The sequence below is a fragment of the Haplochromis burtoni genome, unplaced genomic scaffold (assembly GCF_018398535.1).
Source record: "Haplochromis burtoni strain Fernald_Lab_line unplaced genomic scaffold, NCSU_Asbu1 Contig_191, whole genome shotgun sequence".
NCBI classification, from domain to species: Eukaryota; Metazoa; Chordata; class Actinopteri; order Cichliformes; family Cichlidae; genus Haplochromis; species Haplochromis burtoni.
The window spans coordinates 827,799-855,491 of NW_024582552.1; the positions used below are offsets into that span (position 1 = coordinate 827,799).

A 27,693-nucleotide genomic window follows, 5' to 3' on the forward strand; every position below is an offset into this window, starting at 1 on the left:
AGAAGAAACACTAAAGTTTGTGAAGGTGTTGCGTGTTTTGACAATAACGTGATTATATGTTAGGAGCCTGCTGTCCAGGCTGGAGAACTAGGTGCAGTTTCTCACTTTTCTTTTTAAAAATGTGCCCCTGTTCTCATGGTGCTGCGATACTATCGCACAAAGACACTTGTTTTGTTTTATTGGGTCCGCCCCCCCTCATTCTCTTTATAACAGATTTGCCTGTAATGAGACGCTCGGTAAACCAGCCCTGCTGACATACTACATTACAGCAGCGACAACTACATGACAGCAGGCTACAGTTGGTGGCAGCTATCAGTTTGAGTGCTGCGAATGTGGTGGTGAAAACAGCCTTTGGGAGTTACGGTTTCTGACTTTTTCCCCTGCGTGTGTGGTGGAGTATCCCCCACTCCCCACAGTGACGATTTATTAGGTATATGAGAAATAGAAAAATAAGAAAACTGCGTTAGCACTCACTCTCGCCGGGCATTACTTGTATCACTCATAAGAAAACAGTAAAGTATTTTGCTCATTTTGTTTTGTTTGTACTTCTTAAATTTACTTCTAGAAATTTGCATTTCAGTAAAAACTAGAGCAAAGTGGCTTTTGTTATTTCTCCTGTTGAAGCCCATTTTAATAGACTTGACATAATTTTGTGTATAATTATTTTATTACTTTTTATTCATGTGGAAACGGAACATAAGTAATTATTTAGTAAAATTATTTTAAATGAGTAATGAAAAATATCAAGGGGGGAAAGTTTTGGATCACAGGTTGGTTTTGCTTCTCAAACAAAATACATACTTATTCATGAAGATGGCACATGTATTCAAATTGTTATGCCATTTAATTAATATATAACCTGTTACTTTAAATAGCTCACATTATATATAGCTCATTATTATCTCTTAGACATTCAGATCAATCTATTGGCCTTGAAAGGGAGGTCAAAGGTCAAATATGACATACTTTATATCTTTATGTGTTACTTTCTATAAGTTGGCAATAAACACCACAATAGTAAGAATAATAGTTTCTACATTTTAAGGCTTTTTTGTCCATTTTCAACCAAAGAATTATTAAATGAACATTACAGACCTTGGTGAACGTGAGCCAAATTTTAATGGATTGTTAAGTCCGCTGCCTCCAGTCTACATCTCTACAAAGTTTTTATCAGAATTCATTCAAAACCTTTCTGTTTACAGACAGAATGTCTCACATGCGAAAACTACCAAAAATATAACCACCTCAGCAGAGGTAGTAATAATCTAGGTTTGGCTTGATTTATTTCTTCTATCTTTTCAGATAACTAGCACCAGACAGGTATTGCAGACAAGTTTGTTCATTAGTTCATCAAGTAACCTCAAGTTAAAAGGAAAGAATGACACAAAATCACCAGTTATGACAGCTAAGATGTCTGAACAGTAAATCTGTTGGCAGCTAACGTCAAGAGACATCGTTTAAGATACAGTCTTGAAACTTTGCAGGTGCTTGGTTGGAAAGTCAGGGTCAAGTTTATTCTCCATTGATGGAGAAAACCAGCCATGCTGACATGACTCCCTCAACAAGGTTGTCTCTAAATAAAGAAGTTATAATTCTCATGCACTATAGAGTGGGAGAAAGACTTCTGCTAAAGCATTGCAATAGCCTTGCAAGAAAATTATATTGGCAGTCAATAAAATTTAGAGAAAGCAGAGATATCATTTCACTGTAAAATATTATTCCGGTCACAGATATTAAATCACTGGAGTGTAAAAGAAAACATAATTCATCAGACCAAGTCACATTCTTCCATTTCTATGTGGTCCACTTCTGATGCTAACGTGCCCAATGTGGGGCTTTCTGTGTTGGACAGGGGTCAGCACGAGCACTGACTGGTCTCCTGCTATGCAGCCCCATAAACAAGAACCTGATGCACTGTGATTTCTGACATCTGTCTGTCAGAACCAGCATCAACTTCCTCTTCAATTTGAGACACAGTAGCTCGTATGCTGGATCAAACCACACAGGCATCCTTCGCTCCCCACATGGATCAATCAGCCTTGGCTGCCCATGACCCTGTCAGTGGTTCCTCACCATTTCTTCCTTGGACCACTTTTGACAGATAATGACTGGTGCAGACTGGGAACACCCGACAAGAGCTGGAGTTTTAGCTATCGCAGTTCGACCCTTGTGATGGTCAAACCCACAATTTTGTGCATATTGCCTGTTTTTAACATATCACCACTGAAGACAAATGTTCACTTGCTTCCTAATATATATCTTACCCACCAGATAACCAGTGTCATTTACTTCACATGTTAGTTATATTAATGTTATGCCTGATCGGTGTATACTACATTAAAAAAAATTAACCTCGGTGATTCAGACTATTTTAACAGATGTTATCTGTAAAATGCATCCTTAGAGTTTCTCTGAGATGCTCAGCACAGTCTGACAGTTTGTGGTAAACGCTCATCCACAGACTACAGGTTTATGATAACAGAACATAATGAGCATCAGTTCAATGTTAATGTCATTAACATGGAGAGAAGGGCCAGATCGTTTTACAAGCTCAGCAGAGGGAAGACAGTGACACCAAGCACTAATTAGGCGCTATCGTCTGGCTTTCACTGGATCTCTCAAACAGTAAAATCAATTACTCCAGAGAGCAGCAGAGGATGAATCAAGAGGCTATATGGGGGGAAAGGCAAGAAGCAAGAAGGAAGAGTAAGAATAGAAATGACTTGGGTGTTGCTCACTCTTCCCTATCTGAGCCTTCTTATCTGCCCTTCTGCCCCTGAGCCCACCACATTTCATCCCTAATGAACAGCCCCATAAAAAGAGGGAGTTCGATTTCTCGCTCTCCTTCTTTCCATCTCTCGGGCTTCCTCTCCTCCCAGCTCCCGTGGAAGATATCGGAGTCTATCATTTGCTGTGCTGGGCGGCAGCATCCGATCTGCAGATCTCCTTCACATTAAGGATCCTATTAGATAGAGAACCCTAAAAGGTAATTGGATTTCCCCCCTAGTTATCTTCATCTCTGTTTCACCCTAAGCCCGCTGTAATAACTTACTCTCAGGGCCAAAGATAACTCAATTCTGTCCCACAGAGAGCCAGAGAGAGTGTGAGTGAGAAAGAAAGAGAGGGACAGTGAGAGAGAAAAAGCATATGTTACGTCTCTGAGGCAAACGGGTATCTAAATCAAAACGCTCCTCTATCACTGCCTTCTCAACGATATGCAATCTGACAAGGAGTAAACATAAATTTGTGTTTTTATGGATCGAATTAATCTCATTGCTGGTGCCTTGGTTGAGATTTGCTGCTGCTGTTTAAAACAGAATTTCTCAGATGTAGCAGAGGATGGGGAGGGAATTGCTCGCTTTTTTTCCCCCCTTCAGAAAACCTTATTTTGATACCTCAAATGACGCGCTGTGGGGGCCCATTTGGAGGTTTATTTCCTCACAAAACAATAACCAATCTGAAGTGTCACCGCAACACAATACAGAGAAACAACCCTTTAAAAATCTGGGACATAACTGAAAATTATTTCACAAACCCCCCCCCCCCAAAAGGGTGGGGGTGGAGGGCCTTTCATTGGCCTGTTATTTTTATTGTGGCAGTGCAAAATGAAACCATTGGCTCCAGCAGGCTCAAGTAGAGCTTGTATAGAGGCAAAAATCAATACAGCAATATCAGAGCAAGACTTATCAGGGGTTCGCTTCTTCTCAGAGGTCACCGTGGAGCAACTGCATTTAAGTGGGGAATTCAATTGTGAAGCATAGTTTGGGACAAGCTTTGCTGGGTATCTGATTAAGGACAGCTGGGAGGTTGCAAGGGAAGGTAAAGTTACAAATGACAACTCCAAAACACAGCTAGCTTTGCAGAGGGACCTACGTTTTCTTTGTTGCACGTAATGTGGAAACAAAATCTATGAAAGTGAATGCTGACAAACCCACAATGTCCTAAAATGCAGAAAGAATTCAGTCTCCATACACGTAGCTACCACCTCACAGAAGCGTCTTGATAAACTCTGTCATAAAATCCATCATAGACTATTTAGTTTGTGTAGGTAACTACACAAATGACTTTATATTTATTAAGGCTTGAACTCAGTTCAACTGTTTATTCTTGCAATACTCCCTATTTCAGTACACATTTTAAAGGTTTTCAAAGCCCAGAAGCCTCAGCTGGAAGAGATGTAGAAATACAGAAAGAGAAAATAACAAGAAAAAAACAGCAAAAAAGAAAGAAAAAAAAAAAAAAAGAAAGAAAGATATTAGATTTGCAGACCCGAGGACAGCGAGTCTGTTCTTTGCTCAACATGCCAGGCTAGCAATCAGGACCTGTATGCTGGAGAAATGTAGAAGGGATAGGACATGGTTACAATAAGAGTACGTGGCCCACGGCCACAGCAGAAGGCTGAGGCAGCGCAGGATCATTTGGGGCCATCGTGTGCAAACTGACTGCCTGGTCTGTCGATCGGCCAGTCTAGCAACCTACTGTAAGATGCTTTTACTTGCCAAATGCCCAAACCTGCATAGACTGGAATAAAAACAAAAACTGCCTGTATTACCCTTGCAGAACTTAATCATACTCTAAGAGTCAGTGCTGATGATGATAAGGTCAAATCATGTAAAACAATACTGTGCAAATGACTGACACTTGGCGCTGTATGAGCAGTACGGGTTCAGCCGAATAACATGACAATCACACAGGAAAGCAGTCTAGCCTGTGATTGCCATGTTTTGCTCTCTTCACTGTATAAATGCTCAAGTGCACGAGCTGTGCCTCCGCCCCTGTGATTGACTTTCTGCAGTCTTAAGGGATTCTACTTTACCCAAATGTAAGAAAGACCCTTCCTTGAACCTTAAAAAAAAAAAGAAAAAAGAAAGCATCACATTTTACTGCCAAGTGGGGGCCAAGGCTTACACACAGTGAGCCCTTCAGGCCAGCACCTCTCAGGTCTGTCTGCAGCTTTTAGTGCTGGCAGGTTCCTGAGAAATGATGGTGGGAGGGATGGAAGAGAGGGGAGGATGCCATATTCCTGTCATTGGCAAAATACACCCCCAGTGGGAGTATAATGGACAGGATCTCAGCAGGACAGGAAATGATTTTGGTGAGATCTAGAAAGAAGAGTCGGGGGAGTGAAGTGGAGTTGGACTCGCGAAGGGGCAGCGAGAGGTGCCTACGGGTCAGGACAGAGTTGGCCCGGCGGCTACGTGTGAATGGCAACGTTTGTCCTGAGAGCTAGAAGGAGGAATAGGAGGAGAAGTTAAGACACAGAGGCAAGTCCACCGTTACACTGAGATGTACAGGGATAAATTAACACTAAGCTGGGGCTAGCCAAACTGTATGTGCAAAGCAGTTAACACGCGCCTGAAACTACATCTGTATGTGTCTCTATGTTCCCAATTAGCCAGGGTTATGTTTGAAAAGTAAACATTTGTCTTCTAGATTTACTGTGACAGATTCTACAACTTGATGGTTTAAAGTAGCCACTGGATCAGCACCTTTCCCACCACTTTTACCGCTTGTTTGTTTTTATTCAACATATACACAGTCAAGCATACCAATAACAAGTCAAGAATTCTTATCAAAGCAGTCAAAGCTGCTGAAATGGATAAAGTTGCCATGGGTCACACAGGGGGAAAGCCAGACTGATTTTGCAAACATCCTTCATCCTTATTAAAATATAATTAATGATATATTTTTGATTCCAATTCACTGAAAAAGCTGTCCTTGCATCTTTAAGATAAATTGTGGCAAACGATTTTAGTGTCTATGAAAACTTCCTGCGCCAGGCTGGTGAAAATCACAGTTTATATACATTTTCGTATTTTTTTTTTATACTTTTTTTTATACTTTTTTTCTTCCGTAATAAAAATATTTTCAATGGGCATTTTGTGCTCATGCTTGTGTGTTTGCCTAAACTGCGCAGCATCTTACCTCAAATTCTGCATGTTTATGAATGTCTTCGGCCCTCTGTCGGCTGAGGATGAATTCAGCTTCGTTAGCCACACGAACCAGGTGGTCCTTCATGGTGTGACTCAGAAGCCTGAGGGCAGATGGGAGAGTGGCCATCAGTACACTGCAATACTGTGTAAGATTTATTCCTTCATTAACATAACAGCTTATAAGTCATTTAGCCTCAGACGCTTCGAAATTTCACAAAATCGAGAGCATCACTGTATTTAAAGCTTGTTTAAACCTACAGATAAACCCGCCATGTAATATCCATGAAATATTGAAAAGGAACTGTGCGAAATAAGCAGAAAATCTAATTTGAAAACCAACCCAAAGCACATTTGTCTTCTACCTGGGGTGCAGGTGTTAATTGATCTGTTAATGATATGCATCTGACAAGAGGGAGGATCTCTGCTTGTGTTGCTACATATGTAGTCTACCTCCTTCTTCTTATCAGTGTTGATGAAACATGCATGTTGTGTGTGCGCGGGTCACGGAAACCTCTCCGCAGCCCCACGGGTCAGGACTGTGCAAAGTGGAACAATAACAGACCGCTGGACAGAGAGGAGAGGTGGGGGCAGGCTGGGACTGGCAGCGGGATGGCTGTAACCTAAGCCTCCAGTTTCAGCACAGTGCAGCAGGGGAGCGGAGGCACTGGGGCCTCTGCAACCTCCGAGTCCTTATTCCGGCCCCACTATCAATAACCTAACCACTGGCCCTTCTTTATACCGCACCAAGTTAATGATTGCACATGTGGTCAAATCCTGTTAAAATAGGGTTGTAAAACTCAATCATATTAAGCACGTGCCACTTTAGAAGAACTTTTAAAATCTTGTTGGAAAGAAAATTCGGGAAAAAAGCAGTTTGGATGGACTGGTCATACCTGCATACCAGAAAATCCAGCAGAGCTGCACCAAATTATTTTCTTTACTGACAGAAAATGGTGTAAATCTTATAGGCAACTAGAATTAGGGGCTAACAAGTCAGGTTTTTACAGAAAAAAGATAAATTTACTTACATTAACTGTTGTAAGTAGTGAAAACCAAACAATATACATCTCCATCTCATATAGCAACTGTACTTTTCAGGGTGTGAGCTGTATTATATATTAACCATGTCCAACTTCTGGGTGTTTTACATGAAAGGAGATACAAACTACACTGTAAGTAATTGACAGCTGAATAATAGAAAATCCATCATGTACATTGACATAATGAATATTAATTAATTATGCAAAAAAATTAGGATGTTAAAAGGAAAGATTAATCCACATCATAATATAGCCCGATCCCTGAAAAGTACAGCATACTCACAACGTAGGATGGTTTTCCACTTCTGAATCTATTTTCCCAAAGAAAAGTGTCACATACTTAAAACTTGGATGGATGGATACATAGATAACGTATTAAGAATATCAAGTATATTAAGCTTAAAATTATTATATGTCACAAACGCCAAAGGTGTTAATAGTTGAAGTACATTTTGGGTTGACTGCGATTTGCGTGTATTTCTTATTTGTTTATCCTCCTATGAGTCTGTAATAAATAAAGATTGATTGAAAAATTATATTATATACTACATGTATCATAAGAGCAAAGTCTGGAAAGTAATTTTCTAACACTTTCTTAGACAAACACGTCAAATGATAACATTGCTATCTCATTTGTGTTACTTGGGGTTACCCTCTGCCAATTCTAAAAGCTGAGGATCAATAATAGAAAGTGTTGCTCTATCAGCCTGAAACTGAGTGTGAATACTACAAAGGAGCCAGAGTAAGAAGGGTGACCTCTTATTAGCAAAATTAAGCTTCATATGTGGGAATAATTGAAAAACAGAGATGGTAGCCGACAGGCAGAAAGGCCCGAGTGGCAAATTAAGAGCGATTTCCCAAGTGTTGCAGAGGAACCAGCACTCAGAGCTCCTATCACCTTCTACCTAAACCCTCTTTCTCTCCCCAAGTCCCACTGGGATAAGCAGGTATTGAATGGAGCCTTGAACGCAGCGGTCCTCCATCCTCACTCCCCTAAGTCCCTCTGCGCTTTTCAACCATTGATTGTTGTCTTGAACAGCCACCATATTGCACGGGCCTTGAGGATCTCGGGTGCCCGAGTGGAGGAGGGGTACGATGCGATCCGAGGAAGGTGAAATTGGAAAGTGGCTGATGAATGGAGGTTGGAGAGATAATTTAGTGCTGCTGCAAGAAGAGAGGCAGGTCGGAGTTACCTACCTGCCTTCGTTTACCAGCTCGATAAAGGCTAAGCCGGCATTCTTCTGGATGGAGTTCTGCCATTCCTGCAACACAAACATCAACATGTTACTGATGCAACTTTTTACAATAGTACAGAACTCTGTTGCTATACATTACCAGCAGCAAGAGGCAAAAATGATACGTTTACAAGATAAGTGAGTTTTTCTTAGTCTGGGTCAAAGTGAATTTAGTTTGAACAAAAACAGTAGCTCCATGTAAAGCTTTTAATCCCTCTGACTTAGCTACTTCTTTACAGGCCCCTAATATCACATAAAACATGATCCAAAAAGGATTAAGAATTGCTTGGATTAGCGCCGGCTGCATAATATGCGAGCCCACCATTGCGCAGCAGTGAAAGAGCCGTGTTGAGAGTGCATTTATCACAAGTAAATACACACATTTCTTCCTCTCTTTGACTAGCGTTATGGTTCGAGGTGTCAGTCTAAACAATCCAACCGCAGCCGTGTGCGCCTTATATCCTCAACTTCGAAGGGACAACGAGAGAAGGGAAACTCGGCCGGTCATCGTCTCTCATGTTCTGTTCCACATTTCAACACCTTCAACGCAACCGTCAAAAGAATAATAAAGCAACAAGGTCACGGGGGGCTGTCTGAAGCTCACAGCGTTTCCCCCCCTTCTTCCTCTCAGGGGAGCTGGAGAAAAATGCACAAAAAAAATTCTCAGGTTCGAGACCTAAACCACCAAACTACTCTTACAAAAATCATTATTCAAAGCTTGGACTTCTTTTTTTTTTTTGCATTCTTAATATTTTTGTTAACCAACATTAAAACGTGCCATCAGTTGACAAATGTTTAACAGTTACTACTGTGAGAATAACTGTGATCCACAATTTATTCAGACTTGGAGACACTTTTATTCCAAAGTAATCAAAACTACAAATTTTTATCATTTCCATTTAATCGTTTCACTGAGACACAGAACAGCTATGAAGTGAAAAACTTGCGTATAAGCCTAAACTCGGCTGTCATCATCTCTGGAGCTGATAGAGGAAATCGTGTGTTTACACAGAGACTAGCTTTTCAGTAACCCTTAGAGAGCCCGCAGGGACGTGAATATCAGCGCTGCGAGGAGGAAGGAAAGATCAGTTTACGAGAATTTCTAATACACATCCACACATATCTGTGGGTGCGTCGAGATTTTCTCACCTGTGCAATTTTTAAGCACAAGCCCATCAAAACTAATCACATGGCAGTCAAGAGTACCGTTCTTCTGAAACGCCTGTGCACCATCACTCTGTGCCCAAGTGCACGTCATATACAAAACAACCTTACACTTAACCTCAGTTCATAACTGCTTTTTGTCCTGCAGGACCATATTGGCATTGACCGTGTTTACAATACATTCCAAATACAAGAGGGCACAGAGGGAATACGAGTCTGGGCGAGGGAGTGGAAACAGCGTTTCTGGGAGAGGGTTTTGTGGCTGAGGACTGCTTTGGAGGAAGCATGTCAGAGTAGCCTTGGGGCCTTCTAGCTGAAGCATTGACTGTAGTTGAAGGACATTAACCATGAGTGTTAGCCTGTGGCTGTGTGGATATTCTAAACTGATCCAGACTGTGCGAGCTGGATTTCAAATAAACACCACAGGAAGCAGGGCTGTAAATAGAGTCGTGCTCTGGAGAACCAGAAAAGCGGTGACATAAAATTTCCTTTATGCCTTTAAAGCCTTAAAGATTTTGATGCCAGACTCTAGAAAGTAAAAGATTATCCTGAAGTAATAAAGATTGGATCTGAATCTGTGGCCGGGATAAGCTCTGCGTCTAAATTAGGCTCGATGAAAAGCGTAGAGACCATTGGCATTTTGGGGGACATGGACAAAGGTGATAGCAAGACTAATGGTGTCATTATGGGCAAGAAATGGCTCCTCTAGTTGAATTAAAAAAAGCAGTGACCCTGATCTGAGGGACATCTCCCAGTGACAAAAAGGAAACAGGGACAGGTCAGTGATAGAATATTGGATATTGGCTGCCCTGGTCAGCAGTGTCGCAGCTTTTATGGCTGCGATAGAGGCCGTGACCACATTGCTCCTGATGAGAGGATACAAGCAGCCATTTGTGACCTCTCACCTTTAACCTGACCTCCTAACAGATGATAGGACGCGCGAGAGAGGCAGCCGATCTTTGATCCCGACTTTAAAGCGATCGAAAGAGAGAGATCGTGCACACGTTTAATGCATTTTGCCGGCATTTGTGTTTTGCTATGCATGAATCTGTTCATGAAAATGCCTAATGTCTAAATCTCAAGTCAATAAGACAGCTCTGTTTGCTCTGCGTTCCATGATGATGGCATTGAGTCTAAACACACATGCCATGCACTTCCGTCATTACAGCTGATTATCCATAATCAACTTCTAAATATACCACTACCACTGGTGAGAAAACACAGACCTCCTGAGCAAAATCGCCTTTCAAACATCAGACTCGCCACAACACAAGGAAAACATTTTCCAACACCGAAGAAAGAACCGTCTCGGCTCTGTCGAAATAATAAATAAGTCAGTTGTGCTTTTCGGTGGCATCACTCATAATCACAAGTATTTGTTGATCTGAAAGGCTCGGGGAATACAACTTTAGATGAGATGGCAAGAGCATAAATCTGCATGTCATAAGTGGCAGAGCAGCAGAAGCTAAATTAAAGAGGCTAAAAGCTACTGATTTTTCCTCTCCCCCCTTTTACTCAAACGCCTCACTGTTTAATGTCTTTTTTTGCCACATTAACTGAACAGTGAGAGAAAAAAGTCAACCGATGCAAATAAAATGCACGCATTCAAAGAAAAAAACCCAAAAACGTTTTGATCACTGGCATGCCGCTTGCAGGTGGCGGCAGCCAACTTTGTCACTCCGATTTGGACATTTGTGCGAAAAAAAAAAAAAAAAAGAGGGGTGGGGGAGAGACAAGGAAACAAACTGAGATCTAAATGTTTATGAGAAGTGACCTGATGTTAACAATGACCAAAAGAAAGAGCCTGTGGATGCGGAAGTCAAAGCAAAAGAAAAAAGAAAAAAAGGCTCTAAAAATATACTGCTCTTTAACCTGATTAATACGGAAGCTCGGTAGTTTGTTATTAATGCTGCGTCTGCTGCGCTTGTGTGTATGAATAACTTAACACTGGTGTACATTTTCAACAATCCACATCTGCATGTTCAGATGCTATCTGCTTAAAGAAAAACAGACACTCGTGTTGGTGTTTGCGTGATCAAATTCACAACCCAAGGAATATTTACTGATGTCCAAATATTTATACTGCTCGGTCTCCGAGAGCTTCATGGGATCACACTGTCATGGCTATACTAACACAGAGTGAGAAAGCTAAGCCTAAAGCCCCCATACCCCAAACAGACAAATCAAAACATATGTTACAACCACTTGAACTCTGCACGAAAAGTAAATGTAAGGGGAATACATAAATATATACAGAGCATTTTATAAGCCAGTGGTATGTTATTTAAAAACTGACTTTTTCCTCTTTTTTCTTTTAAACTTATTCTGTAATATGATATGCAGTTCAGCTGGTGGATTTTAATGGTGTGAGGAGAAAAGGAATATTTAAAAACACCATATGCAGCCGTTTCAGGTCCAAATCAAACACATGTTGAAATGAAATCATCACCTCGTCCAAATGTAATTTTTATGACATTTCAGTGCAGTAACGCACAACATTTGTATAAATTTTCCAGAAAACAAAACATTAAAAAAGTTTTTTTCTAACTGACAATTTTGAGCAATCATTACAGGTTTATTCTTAACTACACTGACTGAAAAAGGGTTGTTTTTTATTCCCCAAAATGCTGGCTCCAAGCTGCTCTAACTGCAGCATAATCTAGGAGAAAATGAACAAAATGGCAATTCTTGGGCCTTTTATATGCCCCACTTCTTCTGAGGAAGCTCTGCGGTGTTGCAGGAAATGTTTTGTGGGATAGTACAGTAGCAGTTCACGGCCCATTGCACAAGGACTGCAGGATCAACCGGGACTGGCAATGGCAAACCAAGGACCGAAAAAGACACACATAAACAAAACACTGTTCCCCAAACAAACTTTGTTTCTGCACCACTAATTATTCAGGAAGCTAAATGCACAAAATAAATGGTAAATAAAGCTATAAAAAGAACTTTGTACGCACAAGGCGATTTGTGCGATCTCCAAGTTAAGGATTTGGGAATAACACAAGGTAAAGATTCCCACTTTAAAGCTAAATCATGCCAAATATTTGAACCTCTCCCGTCCCAGATCATAAACGAGGGTGAGTGAATTCCTACTGAAAATGTGCGCGAAGACGACGGGTCGTGATTTTAACAACAGGTTAGCTGAGAGAGGATAGCGAGGGGAAAAACAGAAGCGCATTCCAAGGTCTTATAACAAGGGACCTGACAGGTAAGAAAACACTGCATTAGGAGTGCCTGTCGGGAGGGGAGGGAAATTCATTTATATGAAAGAAAATTATGTTGCGTATAAATAACCGGCCATTCGTGCGACTTGAAGCCCAGTTCACAGTAAAATCCGCCTGGGAGCCAAATTAAAAGCCACTCAATATTTTTAGGAGTCTCCTGTCTGATTTTCTCCTCTCAGCTAGACTTCACTTCCTGTCAGGAAGCCCTCCTTGACCCTAAGCTCCTCCAACACAACGCACCCCGCTGCCCCCTTTGCGGCTGCATAGTTGGCAACGATGGGGAGTCTGCAGGATTAAGTGCCAGTTGGCGTTACTGTGTTTTCTCTAAGCCTCAAAGGTCGGTGAAACTTTCAAAGAATATGCAGCATGATATTGTCCTATGAACTAGAGAGTAATGGCAGGGACAGTGAGCCTCGTGGCACAGCTGTAAAGGGGCACTGGAGCAAAGCGTGGGGCGAGGGCCAGCAGAGAGGGAGGGAAAAAAATAACACTTTGATTTTCACTGATCTTGAACCTTGCGTGCCTCTTTAACAGCATGATGGGGTGCGGGTCTGACTGTGCCGAAAAACGATGGAGAAAGTATTTTTTTGTCCCTTGGTTTCATCACATTCCTCACTTTTCTCTCAGCTCCCCAAGTGGTTCATTCAACACGGCCTGCGTTTGATCCATCGCTTATGGGAGAGAAGAAGAAACAATGTTCACTGACAGAAATAAATGACTATTTGAGCAACTCAAACATGGGACCGGCTTTCACAAGCGTAACTTTTAAAACAAACCTGTTACATAAAATATAAAGTGGACAAAAGTAACCGTCAAGGGTTCAACTTCCCCGTTCCTTCGTTTCTCACATTATGCTATTGATTTTCATGAGCGTACACTCCCGAACTGTTCCCCGACTCCGTGGGTTTAAACTTCTGCGCCCAAGTAGCTCTCCACTTCTAACCTGGAGGTCAGAGGGTCAGAGGTCAGGAGCAGCCAAGTGTTTGGGGAAGTCAATGTCTTTCTCCCTGCAGACTGAAGGAGAGGTGCCCATCTGTTAAACAGGTTAACTTTGGTGAGACGGACTGGGAACATATGATGATGCACAGTCATTGGATTAGCGGGTTAACACCGATGTTATTGAATTACAATTTAAGGATTATCTGCATCAGCAGCCACGACGAAACGCTTTACTTAAATCAGAGATTGACAGGCGTCCGAGAAGTGTCAATCGGGACCAAAGTAGTGGATCAAATAACAAGAGTATAGAGGTGGTGGCTGCTAGCATGGCTAACCATATATATCACAGATATATCGCTTTTGAAAGAATTTTGGATTCAGGAAATGGGACTTACAAAATCTAAAATCCATCATACGGGACATTTTTCAGTGTGTTTTTTCTTTTCCCCACTGACACTGTTAAAGCTGGTTTTTCAGTGCTTTGTAAATTAGGCCCAGACCTCTGACAGCATAGCAGAGCCACCTGATGACCTTGTTTCAGTATTCAGTTTTCCCCTCTTTCTCCCTCTTCTGCACCCAGTCTTGACCATCATGAAAACGACACTCCACGAGCCCACAGCACACTCACTCTCCCTCCCTCTCTTCCTTCCACTCCATGTACAGGATGCATTTCTGATAAATGGCAGAAGGATGGATGGTCTGACAGAGGTGCCGGACAATAATGGCTGATCTACAGGACACAAATGCAGCTACTGAGAAGATTTATGAGCCCCTGCTCATCGTAGACTGTCCAGTATCCAATGAGATGATTTCTCAAAGCTCTCGACGGATGGCAGCAAGCACAAGGAAAAGCTCTCTCTCTCGTCCCAGTGCATTATTTATTAATCAGATATCTTTGGTAGAAGCGAGTTCAAAAACTGCACCGGGGAAGCAAAAGGTTGACTGTGAGTACGACAAAAACCGGAAGACGAAAAAGTGCAAGACCTCGTGCTTAGTGTCTAGTATTAGTTAAGATTCATGGGAAATATATGTGAATTGTACCTATAAAGTTTCTGGATGCAGCTCACAAACAGCTGATAACTTCTGGCTATATTTAGTCACAATTATGATTTTAACCAAAGGCTTCAACATGGAAGTCCACAAGCCAATCGTTTGTGGTACAATGTTATATACATCTTTTATATACAGTTAGTTAAACGAAAACTAAGAGTGTAAAACAAAAACAAAAAATCTGACTCACTATTCGACTTTTTATAGGTCAACAATTAATCTCCCATATCCACCCAAATACACAATAATGGGAAAGTGTCAGCTGTAAGCCTTTAAAGACAATAAATACTGAATAAATAAGAACACAATTGACAGTCAGCCTTTTTTTTCCTATATTGAGTAGTCCTCAGTAGTGGTTAAAGCCAGAGTTTATGATCATTAATCCTCACTTTGTATATTCAGCAGCGTGTGAAGATCAATATTACAGCTGAGAACAAGGGCAGTATGCCACCCCAACAGTTAATGTCTTATCAAAATGGTCCTTTAATTGGGAGCGCTGTTGTACTCGTCTCGAAAAGGGGTACCATCAAACAGCGGTTTACAATCCCCTCCTCAATGCCAAGCTGATGTGGCCGCCAATGCAACTTTCATAGGATCCCTGATTAAAAACTGCTCTGCAGTCCCTAGCCTCCTGACCCTTCACCCTAGCTCCACTCCATCTCAAAGCTCGGGAAATTAATTAAAATTTCACAGAAACGGTATCGCGTCACATCTCTGATGAAGGCATGGGGGTTGAGAGGGGAAAGAAAGAAAGAAAAAAAAATCAATCAAAATCATCTCCATCTACTCGCTCCACTGGTTGACTCGAAGGCGGGGGGTGTCACAAGATGGCCACAGAGGCACTTCCTGTAAAGACAATTGAGCGCTTCCTGTGCCAGAGGGCCCAACAAACTTTGCTAAATAACGTCATCAATCACGGCACTGGCCCACTCTCCCTGCCCCACAAGGGGAACCAACACACACATAATTATACATTGTAATTTAGCCCAGAGGAAAGTCTGTCCCTCTTTTCCTCTTTTCCCTTGTGAGAGGCAGTGCATTGGCCCTACCTTTCTAGGCCCCCCTCCTCTTCCCCTTTACACAACAATAAAATTACATTTGCATTAGCTGTAAGAGAATTTGGTTGGATGATTTATTGATGCAATCAACACTATGCTGTCCAATCCCTGGTCCTCCGACTGAAACAGTGTGTGTGTGTGTGTGTTTTGGAAATTGGGTGGGATAGCTTGGAGCTCAGAGAAAAAGAAGAAATAGCCTGGGCTAGGGACCAAAGAGGGGGAAGCGTGGCATGAGCTGTGCAGTGGAACAATCACCAAGATTCTGCCTTTGATTAGATTAGCATTAAACAACACCCTGACAGATATGACAAATAGGTGCATTAGAGCCTGTCATTCTTCTCTCTTTGGTTTTCTATCTAGCTTTCATTCCCGCTATTCCATCGTCCCTGGACATTACGGGGCTCACATTCCCTCCCCGAGTCCCACTAGCCCCAATTTATGCATGGCCACTGACATCCAAACAGATGTGTGATCTGACTGTATTAGCTTTTTTTTTTTTTCTTGAGAAGAAGTAAAGTGAACTATAGGAACTAAACAAACGTATGGAGGTTAAAGGGTGCAGGAACGAAACGACAGGAGCTATTTCTTTAGGAAATGAAGCTGATAAAAAAAAAAATACAGGCGAGTGGAGCAGTGAGAGGGGTGTCATTAATCAGATGTGCTTTTGTATTATTGGAAACCTTGTTTTTTTTGTGTGCGTGCCGTTTTTTTTTTTTATGAGGTTCTTTAAAAACGATAAAGATGCACACAAACACGGCCTGGGATGAGTTATTATCTGCTGTCCTTGTCACTGGCTGTGCATGTGAGGGCAACTTCTTGTTTATTTATTTCTGATGTACTATGAACATAAGTGTTTTTCAAGCAAAATACACAGACTAAATTCACCCTAAATGTAAAGCTCACCGTGTGCTGCATTTATGGTCTGCACATGGTAAAGCCCTTCAGTAGCTTTCTGTCTCTAAATGCTAATCAGCTGTCCTGAAGTGATGTATTGACAACCCCGATCATTGATCTGCCCACGCCTGCTTATGATCCCTAAATTAGTATTCATGAATCCAGCAGCAGCTAAATAAACTTGGCAACAAAACACCCACAAGACAACAGAGAAGAGAGGGATAATCAATGCAAAGCACCATCAAATCTACATTATCCCTCCTCATCAGTTTGGCCCAGGCCACAAGGGCCCCGCTCAGGTCAAAAGGTGATGCGGACAGGTCGCCCACCCTTGACCCTCCAACCAATATTTGCGGCCAAATATACCTTCGCTCTGCCCTCACGAGGGGAAGGGTGAATATGGAAAGGTAGACAAGGTAGGGTGGGGGAGAGATAAGGCTCTGTGGATTTACTGCACTCAAGGTGAGGCTGATAAATCAGCCTGCTGGAAAAGCAGAGCGCAGGCCTGAGGAAAGATAAAGATGCCAGACTTGCCTGGGAACACAGAAGCATGACAAGCTCCACCACTGAGCTGCTGGACTTCATGCACACCAGACCTGGAGAAATATAAAGTAAAGGGAGTCAGACATAATGGCATATGAAAGAAGAAAAAAAAGAAAAAGTTTTGTGTTTGATTTTAAACAGCTTCTGGATTTCTGTGACAGCACACGCTAACCATCAGGGATTACCTAACCTTGTGCCATCTGCAAGGGAGCGGATAGTATTGATGGGCCTAATGAGCCGACATGATGTTACTGTAAACTAATACATATTTGGGCCTTGTATTACAGGCCTGGCGTGGCTAGCATATGTCCCATTGATCCCTAATGGCAAGCCCTGGGCTTTTAGAGGGCAGGGGGCCGCTAGAGTGTCCAGAGTGCGCTTCAGCGGATGTTTCATGTGTCTCCGTGTTTCACAGAGACACATGTAACATCACATTCGTACAAACACACATGCATGCACATACAGCCCCACCCTATTTTTTCCAGCCCCCCCCTTACAGCTATCAATCAACTTTCCATTTTGTTTGGTGGCAGCAGACATCCCAAACACTGCTATTAGTGGCCTGGCCTCTGACCTGGCCCCCTGGAAACCTTCAGCACGGCTACCGGCGCAGCGCGACTCATCACAATATTGGATTAACAATAGCCTGGACATATTGTTGCAATTAAATAAGAATCCCTGCATGGTTGAGGTTTGTGAGATGATCTAAAATGATGATGTGACTTCTAAGGAATTTCCATAATTTTCTACTCACTGGTGCCCTCAATAAGGAGCTCTTGTCCATGGCTGCCCAGCAGAGTGCGAGAGAGGAAAGGGGCAAAGTCCACAAAGATCTCCCTCAGCAGGGGAGCTGCCTTTTCAAGGGCATGCTCCAAACGCTCCGAGATACTAAAAAAAACAAAACAGACAGCGGACGGAGTAATTTAACAGTAATTGGCCAAAAGGCTAAACAAACTCTTTGAAAACTCACAAAAGATGCTTTTAAAAATACACCGTCAGCAAAAATGTGTTTTTAATATGATGAAAAAAAAAATGGAATAAAGACAAAAACAATAATCAGAGCATATGCATAAATAACTGATTGTGTAAGCGCATGTGCATAAACAGCTGATTGTGCATGTGTGCGAGAAAAAAAGAGCGAGAGAAAGAGAGAGAGAAGATGAATCACCTCATATTGGGGGCTGTGTTCTGGGTCACAGGGGAGAGTGGGGGGACAGATGGCAGGCTAGTGCTGGCTGGAACCTGGCCGCCTGCTGCAGGGAGAAACCAAAGAACTCTGTTATTAGTCTGGATGTTGGACAAGAATGGGACACACACACACACACACACACACACACACACACACACACAGCAATACATTATATGACCAAGGTCGCACCATAAACCTGTGAAGAAACATGCCTCTTATGAAATAATACAGAGGTCTCCATTCAAATGTATAGAATAGGTGGATTTATGGTTGAGTATGTGGGGGTACAAGTATCATTTTATAGTTAGATAGTGGATGATGTACTCTGAGCACAATACATCTCCCATAACAGTGTATAATTCATTGGGTTTGATGAGAAAAATCTTTCTATGTGAAAGGATGACAACACTTTATCTTCTGCTTCAGTCACACTTTAAAGATGAATTATTCGTAGATGGAAACAATATATGTTAGACAAAGGCTTAAAAATGAAAGAAGTATTCATTACAAGTAACTCCATCCATTGTTATTATTCTATTTTCATGTTTTCTTGTTTCCCCTCATTAAGTCATTACATACCAATTTACCCCTCAGGGCTGCTTTTCTGACCGTTTCATTATACAACTAAAAGGTGCTTTACGACTTCATTCTGGAGACAGAGGCACATGAGGTACAAAGTCCGCGTGTGATTGATCTTGCAGTAAATTCACTTCCCTGTGGCTCATAAATAAGCTAATGCCCAGCTGAATATGGAGGAGGGGGATTCCTCTGGTGTTTCAGTGGGCTTGTTTTTCCAGCCAGGACAGTCTCCGTGCAGGGATAACTCTTCAGGAATGACACAGTGTAATGTGCACTGGAATGTGTGTGTGTGTGTGTGTGTGTGTGTGTGTGTGTGTATGTAAGGTGTTAAACATCGCCATGTGGACCTGGTGAGAGTATCCCTCTCAAGCTGAAGTAGCTCCTTCAAACAAAGAGGAGTAAATGAACGTCTCCATTAGTCCTCCACACTCACACATACACTCACAACACACCACACACACACACACACACACACACACACAACACACACACACAACAACACACACACACACACAACACACACACACACACACACACACACACACACACAGCATATTTACTCAACACTTCTCAGTGCCATCAAGCAGTCTGTGCATACAGCTAAGCTATAATTATTTACTAGCACACACACGCACCCAAAAGTCCTAAAACATACTCCACATACTCATGTCAAACCCTCCTCTCTTAAACACACAGACAAAAAAAAAACATTACACTTTTACACAGAAAGGGGACAAAAACTGCTGATTTATGTCACTTATGAATCAACTAAGATAGGTATGACTTTAATATATTGTTTTATTCAGTCACCATTCACCTTATTCCTTCTCCTACTGGAATTATTGTAATACTGGGATGTCCCAGTAGCCTGTTAGTTAAGACAAATGCCAAATAACTAATGTCTACGTTTGATCCCCCCCCCCACTTGAATGGTCCCTTGATACATGAAACCCACCCTTTCCAAATGCACTCTATTGCATCTCTGTTACAGTTATGCATGTTCCAGTGTGATTAGTACAGTTTGTTTTCGGTTGTTTCTGCGTAATCCTGATGACTAACCCATTACATTTTTGTGTAGACTCACATCATTTTCTGTGTAATTGCACGATGGGCCCTGGCACTGGCAGAGCACCGCCCTAAAATTGTCTCAAATGTTGTTGTTTTTTCACATTCGATACTGCCTTAGCTTTTTAAATAATTGAATCAGTGTTACTCATGCTGTCCTCCAGCCTGAAGAAACTGGATTACACTGTGCAAACACCATTATTCCATCAGACATACAGAGAAGCACGATCTCTAAATAAATATTGACTTTCTCCTCAGCACACTCATCCACCCTGTGACTTAGCTGCCCTCGCTGCTCTGCCAATACTGCAGTCCGGTTTTGTGTTTGTGTGCTTACAGGCTGCAGAGTCTGCAGAGGTGCTCTGGGAGGCGTCGCTAGAAGATACCACAGAGACGCTATCGATAGGTGTCCCACCAGACACGGAGGCGGAGGCGGTTGCCAGGACGGGGGTGGAAGTGCCTGGAGATGGCATCACTCCTGCTTTCTTTGGTGCAACGATGACGCTTCTGTAGAGAGAAGAAAAAGCGCTTATTATCAAGACTCATAGATCAACTGGAAGAAAAAGCTGATGCTGCCAATTCACAGAACCCTTCATAAGATTTTTGCACACAGCATGACTAGAACAACACCACAACCTTCACTGACACAGAGTAGAGGAGTAATTATGAGCAATTTAAATAAGCAGAATAGTAGCCCACTGAATCTTACCATAAAACAGGACACCTGATGTAATGTCTCCATTCAAAAAACTGTTTTATTTGGACATTTCTACTTTTAATTAAATACATTTTTCTTTAGTCAACAATACTACTTTGAGAAAACTTGAAGAAACTACAGTTTGGCTACACTGAAATCAAGCTTCATCTAAAACATCTTTAAGTGTGCCGAAGTGCTTTCTATCTAACGTTCACCCTCTGATGAATGCACTGGGGTTAAGTATGTGAATATTACTGAATAGTTTTGCAGACTCTAACAGCCAGGAATCAAACCATCGACCCTCCAATTAGCAGATGATCTCTACCCCCTAAGCCATAGCCACCCGTTTTATTAGATGTCATCTTCTGCTTTATCACATAACACCAGCTGCATGTTATCTGATATTAATGCAACTTCTACTATGATGCCTGATATTTAGTCTACCAAAGCAGTACATTTATAATAATATACTTCTATAATATCTCAGTTATTCTAGAAAACCTTCTAAAAAAAATACAAATAAGTGATCTTTTTTTTTTTTTTTGCTCAAATTCAGGTTATTTCAAGGAAAGAAAAAAACATTTTGAAATGAAAAATGTCCTGATAGACTTGGCTCTTACATTGGCTTTGCCTTAAATAAGGTTTGCATCCACACTTGATTTTAAAAATGACAACTTTAAGTTGTTTGTTCTAAAAATGTAAAACAATCAGTGTATCCTTAGACACAAATCCTGACATTAATAAACAACTGCCAAGCATCACAAAAAACACCTCACTGACAGCCAGATTAAATATGTACATTGAGTTTCTCTGTAACAATGATGCTGCCTGTTGAGAGGTCCCTCCTGTGGAGTAACAGGAAATGTTTCTCATAGTGATGTGGTACGAGTAAGTGGAGTTCAATTCTCATCCGGCGAACAGCAGATGCGAGGAGAGCAGCATGTAGATAAGCTGTCAGTTTAGACCAGGGCTCTGACAGACCAGCGGCCATATCAAAGAGAGCCTGGCCCTGCTTATCAGTGCTGACATAGGAGAAGCAGGGTCTAATCCCTGGCTACTGCTCCCCTCTCAGAAACACGACCCAATGCAGGTTTTAACAAGACATGCAAGAATACGTCAAATTTGAATATGCAATAAAAAGAAGAGGCCCAAACACAAGAGCTTGCAAACATTCCTGCACGTCCCCAGTTTCAGAGTGTGTATGTGCATTCTTTCCTGCACACACACCCACGAGGATAGTTTGCTCTCTGTACTGCAGACAGATACCTGGCTGCTGTGTCAAAGCATGCGCTCAGCTGATTTAAGGCAGCTGATCAGATCTATTGTTACTAAAAGTTACTGTAGCTGTTAAATCTTAACAGCTTTGAGGAAAAATAATAATAACTGTGTCAGGAATGCTCGACAGATGGAAGGTCCACTCAAGGTCCACGTGTTGCATAAAACCCAAAGTAGTGACAGAAGAGAATGAAATCAGTATTGATAGGCAAGAAGAGTGGAGATAAAAGTATCTGGTCATTTTTTTTCTGTTCAGATAGTGAGTGGACTGGACGGTGGTATCAAGAAGCAAGGGTGGCGCTGACATGAAGCACCCTGGGTGTCAAAAGCAGCAGAGACAGAAGGAGAGACACCCCTGCTGAGTGAAGGCTGAAAGTGTGCGTGGATGTTTTCAGAAATATTTTAATGCACACACATGAGTGTCCAAATAAATGCTCGAGTGCATGAGTGTGAAGAAGTCTGCCAGTGAGCATGTCTGCATATGTGTTTGGCCTTCCATCTGTTCCTCAGCAAAGGCTCAGTGAATTATTCAGCAGGTCATTAGCCACACTTATCATGAGTGGGCCGCCCCAGTCGATTAATCAGCCGTCAGCGGCCCCACTCAACCCGCAAACAGGAGCCCAGGGCAGAAAGTGTGTGTGTGTGTGTGTGTGTGGCTGAATTATTTAGAAGGTCTAACCTACTATGGCTAAGTGCAGCTATGACTCCAGTAAACTCTGCTATTTCAGGTAAAACAAGTGTGAGACCGAATAACAAATTGTCTCAAGTTGCATGTACATAAAAATACTCTTCTCTGGAGACTTTACCTCAGACTGACACGATGGAGAGAAGAGTGCACCCCAGCAAAGCTTTGATCATAGCTTTCACTATGTAACAACAACACTGACCGTACGCACACAAACACATTTGTACACATCTTCACCCTATGGAGCTGCGGCTGGCGGGAGTCGGTACCTTGATGTTATCTGTGATCTGTAAGTGTGAACAACATCAACTAAAGTGCCCACAAAAACAACTGCCTCATTAAACCAATGGAAGACACTGGTTTAAAAGGGGGTAAACCGTTCTTTGTTAATTATCCAAAACAGAGTGAAAGACACATGTTTACACACAGTAACCAAGGAAGCATAAAAAGCTATTATAAGCCGTAATAGGACCGCCGCTCACAAAGCCCATATCTTAACATCTTCAAGTAATCCTGGGTTTAAAGACAAAAGACCTGGGGAACTCCCTTGTCCTTTGTTTATATTATCAACTGAGTTTCTCTTGTGTTACTTGATGTTAAATAATCTATTAAAAATGGAGATGATCGAGAGCAACCATCTAAAACTACGGTATTAAATACGAGCAAAAGAGCTCAGTCTTTATGTTTGTCAAACAAATATTAAAATAAAACATTAACAAATCTCAGTTGTGGTAACCAGACTGCATATTAGACCTCGCTTTATCAATTTCAAGGTGTTATATATTTGCAGTTTTCATTGGTGGCTCAATTCTTTAGTAAATGATATATGAAAAATCTTTTCCCAGTTTAATTTCTACTGTCTTGTAATCACAACAATATTTGACAATTTTGTTAAAGCAATGTACTAAAAACAATGGCAGATATTTATCATTATGTCCTGATTCGGATATAATATGGTTCTTTGCAATTAACACTAGCACATAAATGTGTGATTTTTATTATACCAGCTAAAGTGGGTTCAAGCTTCCTCAAGGTACATCACTGCAGGTGAACTCCAATGCAAAGCGACAACGTCTTTATTAACTGACTTTTCTAAAAAGGTAGGCCTTGACTGAGAGCTGCGCTCATGTCTGACACGCTTACCGCCAGCAGTACATTAACAACATTTAATCATCAACAAAACTCATCTGTACATCAGCTCTCACATGCATGCAAAGCCTGCTGCCAGGAATGCAAACAACCGCACCATGTATATCCCACTGTCTAACACTCACATATTCTGCCGAACCATGAAGTCTAAATCACAGACTCGTACAATGACACTGTTTAGTTCTGGTTAGTATCAGCAAATATTTGCAGACTGGCTGTCATAACAGGGGCATGGCTGAGAAATGCATGGGAGAAATCCAGCACGTCTCCACTAGTAAATAAATCTGCAGGGATACTTCACCCTCTGACCCGCCTCCAGTTTTTATCTGGGAGATCCCGGCTTTTTTCATACATTGGTCTCATAAATCCAACCCTCTGGGCAAGCAGAAAGTTGCCATGTTTTGGCAGGAGATGTCAGTGCAGAATGTCAGCTCTGGCTTGTACTCGTGTCCCTGGAAGACTTAGTGGTTAGCGGGAGATGCCGAGCGGTGATAAAGTCATTGCAACAGATAATAAACACCATTGGAACATATCTACATGTGTCGAGAGGTAATTGGTAAGGGTTGAGAGACAGCGGGGTGATAAAAAGCAGTAAACCGAGAATAAATATAGGCTTAAAACCAGAGGATGACATGAATGGGAGGGGTAGTTTTGACTCGGAGGCATCAAAATAACTTGGCACACTGACAGACAGTAGTGTGTGCAGGACACACTAAAAGCTGAAGTGACTGATCAATCAATAAAGCCAAACATTTGGTGGTATCCACTTTTTTAAAATTCTCTTCAGTCCCAATTAATTGTTATTGTTAATAATAATAATACTATCTAATATATAATCATACAATATAGACCAACGAGTTCATTGATTTTTTTCTGCTTAAAGAATAATTCTGGTTATTGAATATTGTGTGAATAATATGAATAAGATGCTGGTTTTCAGTTTAAAATAATATAAAAGTCTGGACTTGTTAACCTCCACCTGGATTTGATATTAATTTTTTTGTGCAGATGTGCAAGTGATTAATAAAAAGGTAACTGGGGTAAAGTCTACTGTCAGCGTGCCCTGCATGCAGAGGCTCCCATAACCAGCAAGTGAGCTGTTAGTCTACGTTCTCCAGCTCTCCTGACGTCCTCTCTTCCTACTGAGTGTGCTCAGCGGACAGGAGCCAGTCTAATCCCCCTGATATGAGGAGCGCCCTGAGACCTGACAAAGCATTCCTCAGATAAAGACACGCGATCACAGAGATGCCGTGGAATTCCCACAGTTGGGGGGCAGGCAGACTGACTGAGTGTGAGCGTGTTTGTGAGTGACAAAGAGAAAAATGTAGAAATGTTTTCTTTGGTGCGTGAAAACTTTTGACTTGACACGCTTCCCCGTGACGGCTTCCTTCTCCCACTTCTCCCATCTCTGTGCCTCTCCCTCTTTACCCTCCCCACCCCCGCCAAAATCGAGCCGTTTGTAAAAGTCTATGTGTGAAACAGCGCTCCAAATGCAAACCAGACCAGTAACCATCCTCCCTCACCTGAGCCCGTCTGTGACTTCAGTACCCTGCTCTGCTTTTGAAGCCTTACTCCTGACTGTTCACCCCATACCGCTGGAGATAACGCAAATTATATACTTTTTTTTTACTTTAAGAAAGGAGGGAACCCCTGATAACTGTTAAACAGGGACAGACAAAAGCTTTCCTCAAAGCTTTTTCTCCGTCTTAAAACAGTTCTTTGAAAGGAGGAAGTCTGCATGAGGTGAGGACCTTAGTAAAGAGAGAAGTCGTCACCAACAAAGACTCCCAGTCCAAAGGGGCTTTTGTTACTAAATGCTTTTCAAGATCCTCTAAAGCCCCCTCTAAGGAAATAAAGCAAAGATGCATTCAAGGTTTAACTTTCAAAGGTCTCCCGCAGTCATGTTGGGAGTAAAATCCTGTGGAACTGTCAAATGCAAACGTTGAGACTATAAACACCATATGTGCTTTTTAAGTGTATGTCAATCCATGTTCACACCCTCACCTATCAAAAGAGCGGAACTGTGGCGATGGTTCTCTGGCCGCATCGCTCACACTTCCCAGGAACGCTGGCGGCAACAGGCTTGGATCCACCACGATATCATCAGTTGGAGCGCTCACCAGGCTGCGCAGAATGTCCTTCACATTTTTACCCTTTGAGTCAGCAGACAGAGCAGGTCTGACCTCAGACGACAGCGTGGACAAGGCCTCTGAAATGGCATCGGGAGCGTGAGTTCCACCGGAGGATGACAGATCTGCGTCGCTTGCGGCAGTTGAGGTGTGGTCATCTCCGATGCCGGAATCATAGCGGCGCAGAGAGAAGCCGTTCTCTCCTTCTGTGCTACCTGAAACAGCAACACTATCTGTGAGGACATAAATAATAACAAATAAGAGTATCCAATTCCATCAGGGAAACCTGATTTACATATTTTTCTTCTGGACTGTCGTCTAGATTTGACCCGTTACTGAGATATTAGCTGCACAGCAGAAATGTCTCTTTTCTTAAAATTGACTGAGTTACATGGCACTTGTCTAATAATGCTTAATGTATCAAAAACAGAGGGCGGGGACAGAGGAATTATCATGGAACTATTTTTTTTCTTTGTGGCATACACCCTGCTCAGGAGGTAGAGCACGTCATCTACAAATCAGAAGGTTGGTGATTCAATCCCTGCTTGGGCAAGATACTGAACTTCAGGTTCCTCCTGATGAATCAGTGTGAATGTGTGTGTGATTAGGTGATTTATTTACATGGCAAGTTACAATCACAATCAGGAGAAACGCACACCAAAACAATCTGCAGGTCAAATAAAAATTCACAAACTTTAACAATTTTTCTTAAGATGATTAGCAGCTGTTTGTTTGTTTGCTTTTTATAGTCGAACACTGTGCAGTACATGAACCCACTTATTAAAAAAAAAAGAAAAAAAGAAAAAAGGAAAAAGTCAGGATTCATAGATCCTTTTCAAGTTGTTGAAAACAACAACTTGCTTCATTCTGATGCACATAAATGCGTCAGATGATTTTTTTTCTTGAAGGTTCTGTATACCTGTACTCCTTGCAGACTGGGAGCGTTGAGGGTGTTTCTTGTCATTGTGGGGCTCCAGGATGTCACGGTACTTGGACACCATGAGGACTGAGATGAAGTAGACGACGGCAAGAGCCAGAAACTGAGCCTGCTTACCGTCCTCCTGAAACAAACAACACACTAAACAATCTGTACGTGCGTCCTCTTTGAAAAGCACCAGAGGTTAGAGGAGGCTAGAAAAGGTGATTTCATACACGTTATGAGTGCTGTGTACAGGCATGCGAACGTGTCTGCTGGACAACTCACAATGTCTCTGAAGACGACAGCCCTGAGGCGGTTTATGTCCATGTCCTGAAGCAGCCGGTCTAAATCTCTCACTGGAGACATGCCACCTGTCACAGCATCAACAGGACTCTGCATGCACGCATTGAAAATCAAGCAATTATCATGTGAAATGTATTATTATCTGCAAGGGAAGTGTAAACCGCACGTGCTCGTTTACACCGTTCTGGGTGTTTATTAATCCTTCAAGGAGCAGGGTAAGGTTTAACAGCTTAGGGAAGCTATCCCTCCTGAGACCGTGTCCTTAACATAATGGCTTTTCTATAGAGCCACTGCATTATAAATGAGGTTTAACACCCGGTTCAGGGAAGAACAACATGACTTTTACTGGAAGTCACTGTATCAAATCAAAGGGGCAATGACAAAGGGCTTAGTCTAGTGTAACAAATAGCAACCCGTGTGGTAACATAATAAGATATGAGCTAATGCAATAACACTTGTGAACAGGACAAAGGGCAAAGCGCCTTCTGGTTGCCTACTGAGGACAGGGGAAGGACAAAAATGTGCGTTATACAAAAGATAATCAGCACAAATGTGGGAACCGGTCACTGAAAAGTATGATGTTATTTTGCGTTTGATGGTAGAGGAATTTAAAACAGCAG

The 27,693-nt window shown here is 42.0% G+C and overlaps 1 protein-coding gene across 4 annotated transcripts in view; it reads right to left on the reverse strand.

The window, feature by feature from the left end:
* Nucleotides 1-27,693, reverse strand: part of lrba (LPS responsive beige-like anchor protein) — a 173,092-nt gene that overhangs the window by 91,602 nt on the left and 53,797 nt on the right. For all 4 annotated transcript variants that reach the window (XM_014337700.2, XM_042225997.1, XM_005935051.2 and 1 more), the window contains exons 27-35: nucleotides 27,056-27,163; nucleotides 26,771-26,912; nucleotides 25,727-26,066; nucleotides 20,254-20,423; nucleotides 18,252-18,336; nucleotides 17,838-17,971; nucleotides 17,075-17,136; nucleotides 8,171-8,235; nucleotides 5,926-6,034 (exon numbers count right to left, since the gene is read on the reverse strand). In XM_014337700.2, coding sequence (XP_014193186.1) covers nucleotides 5,926-6,034; nucleotides 8,171-8,235; nucleotides 17,075-17,136; nucleotides 17,838-17,971; nucleotides 18,252-18,336; nucleotides 20,254-20,423; nucleotides 25,727-26,066; nucleotides 26,771-26,912; nucleotides 27,056-27,163 — 1,215 coding nt within the window. The remainder of the gene's footprint in view (nucleotides 1-5,925; nucleotides 6,035-8,170; nucleotides 8,236-17,074; nucleotides 17,137-17,837; nucleotides 17,972-18,251; nucleotides 18,337-20,253; nucleotides 20,424-25,726; nucleotides 26,067-26,770; nucleotides 26,913-27,055; nucleotides 27,164-27,693) is intronic.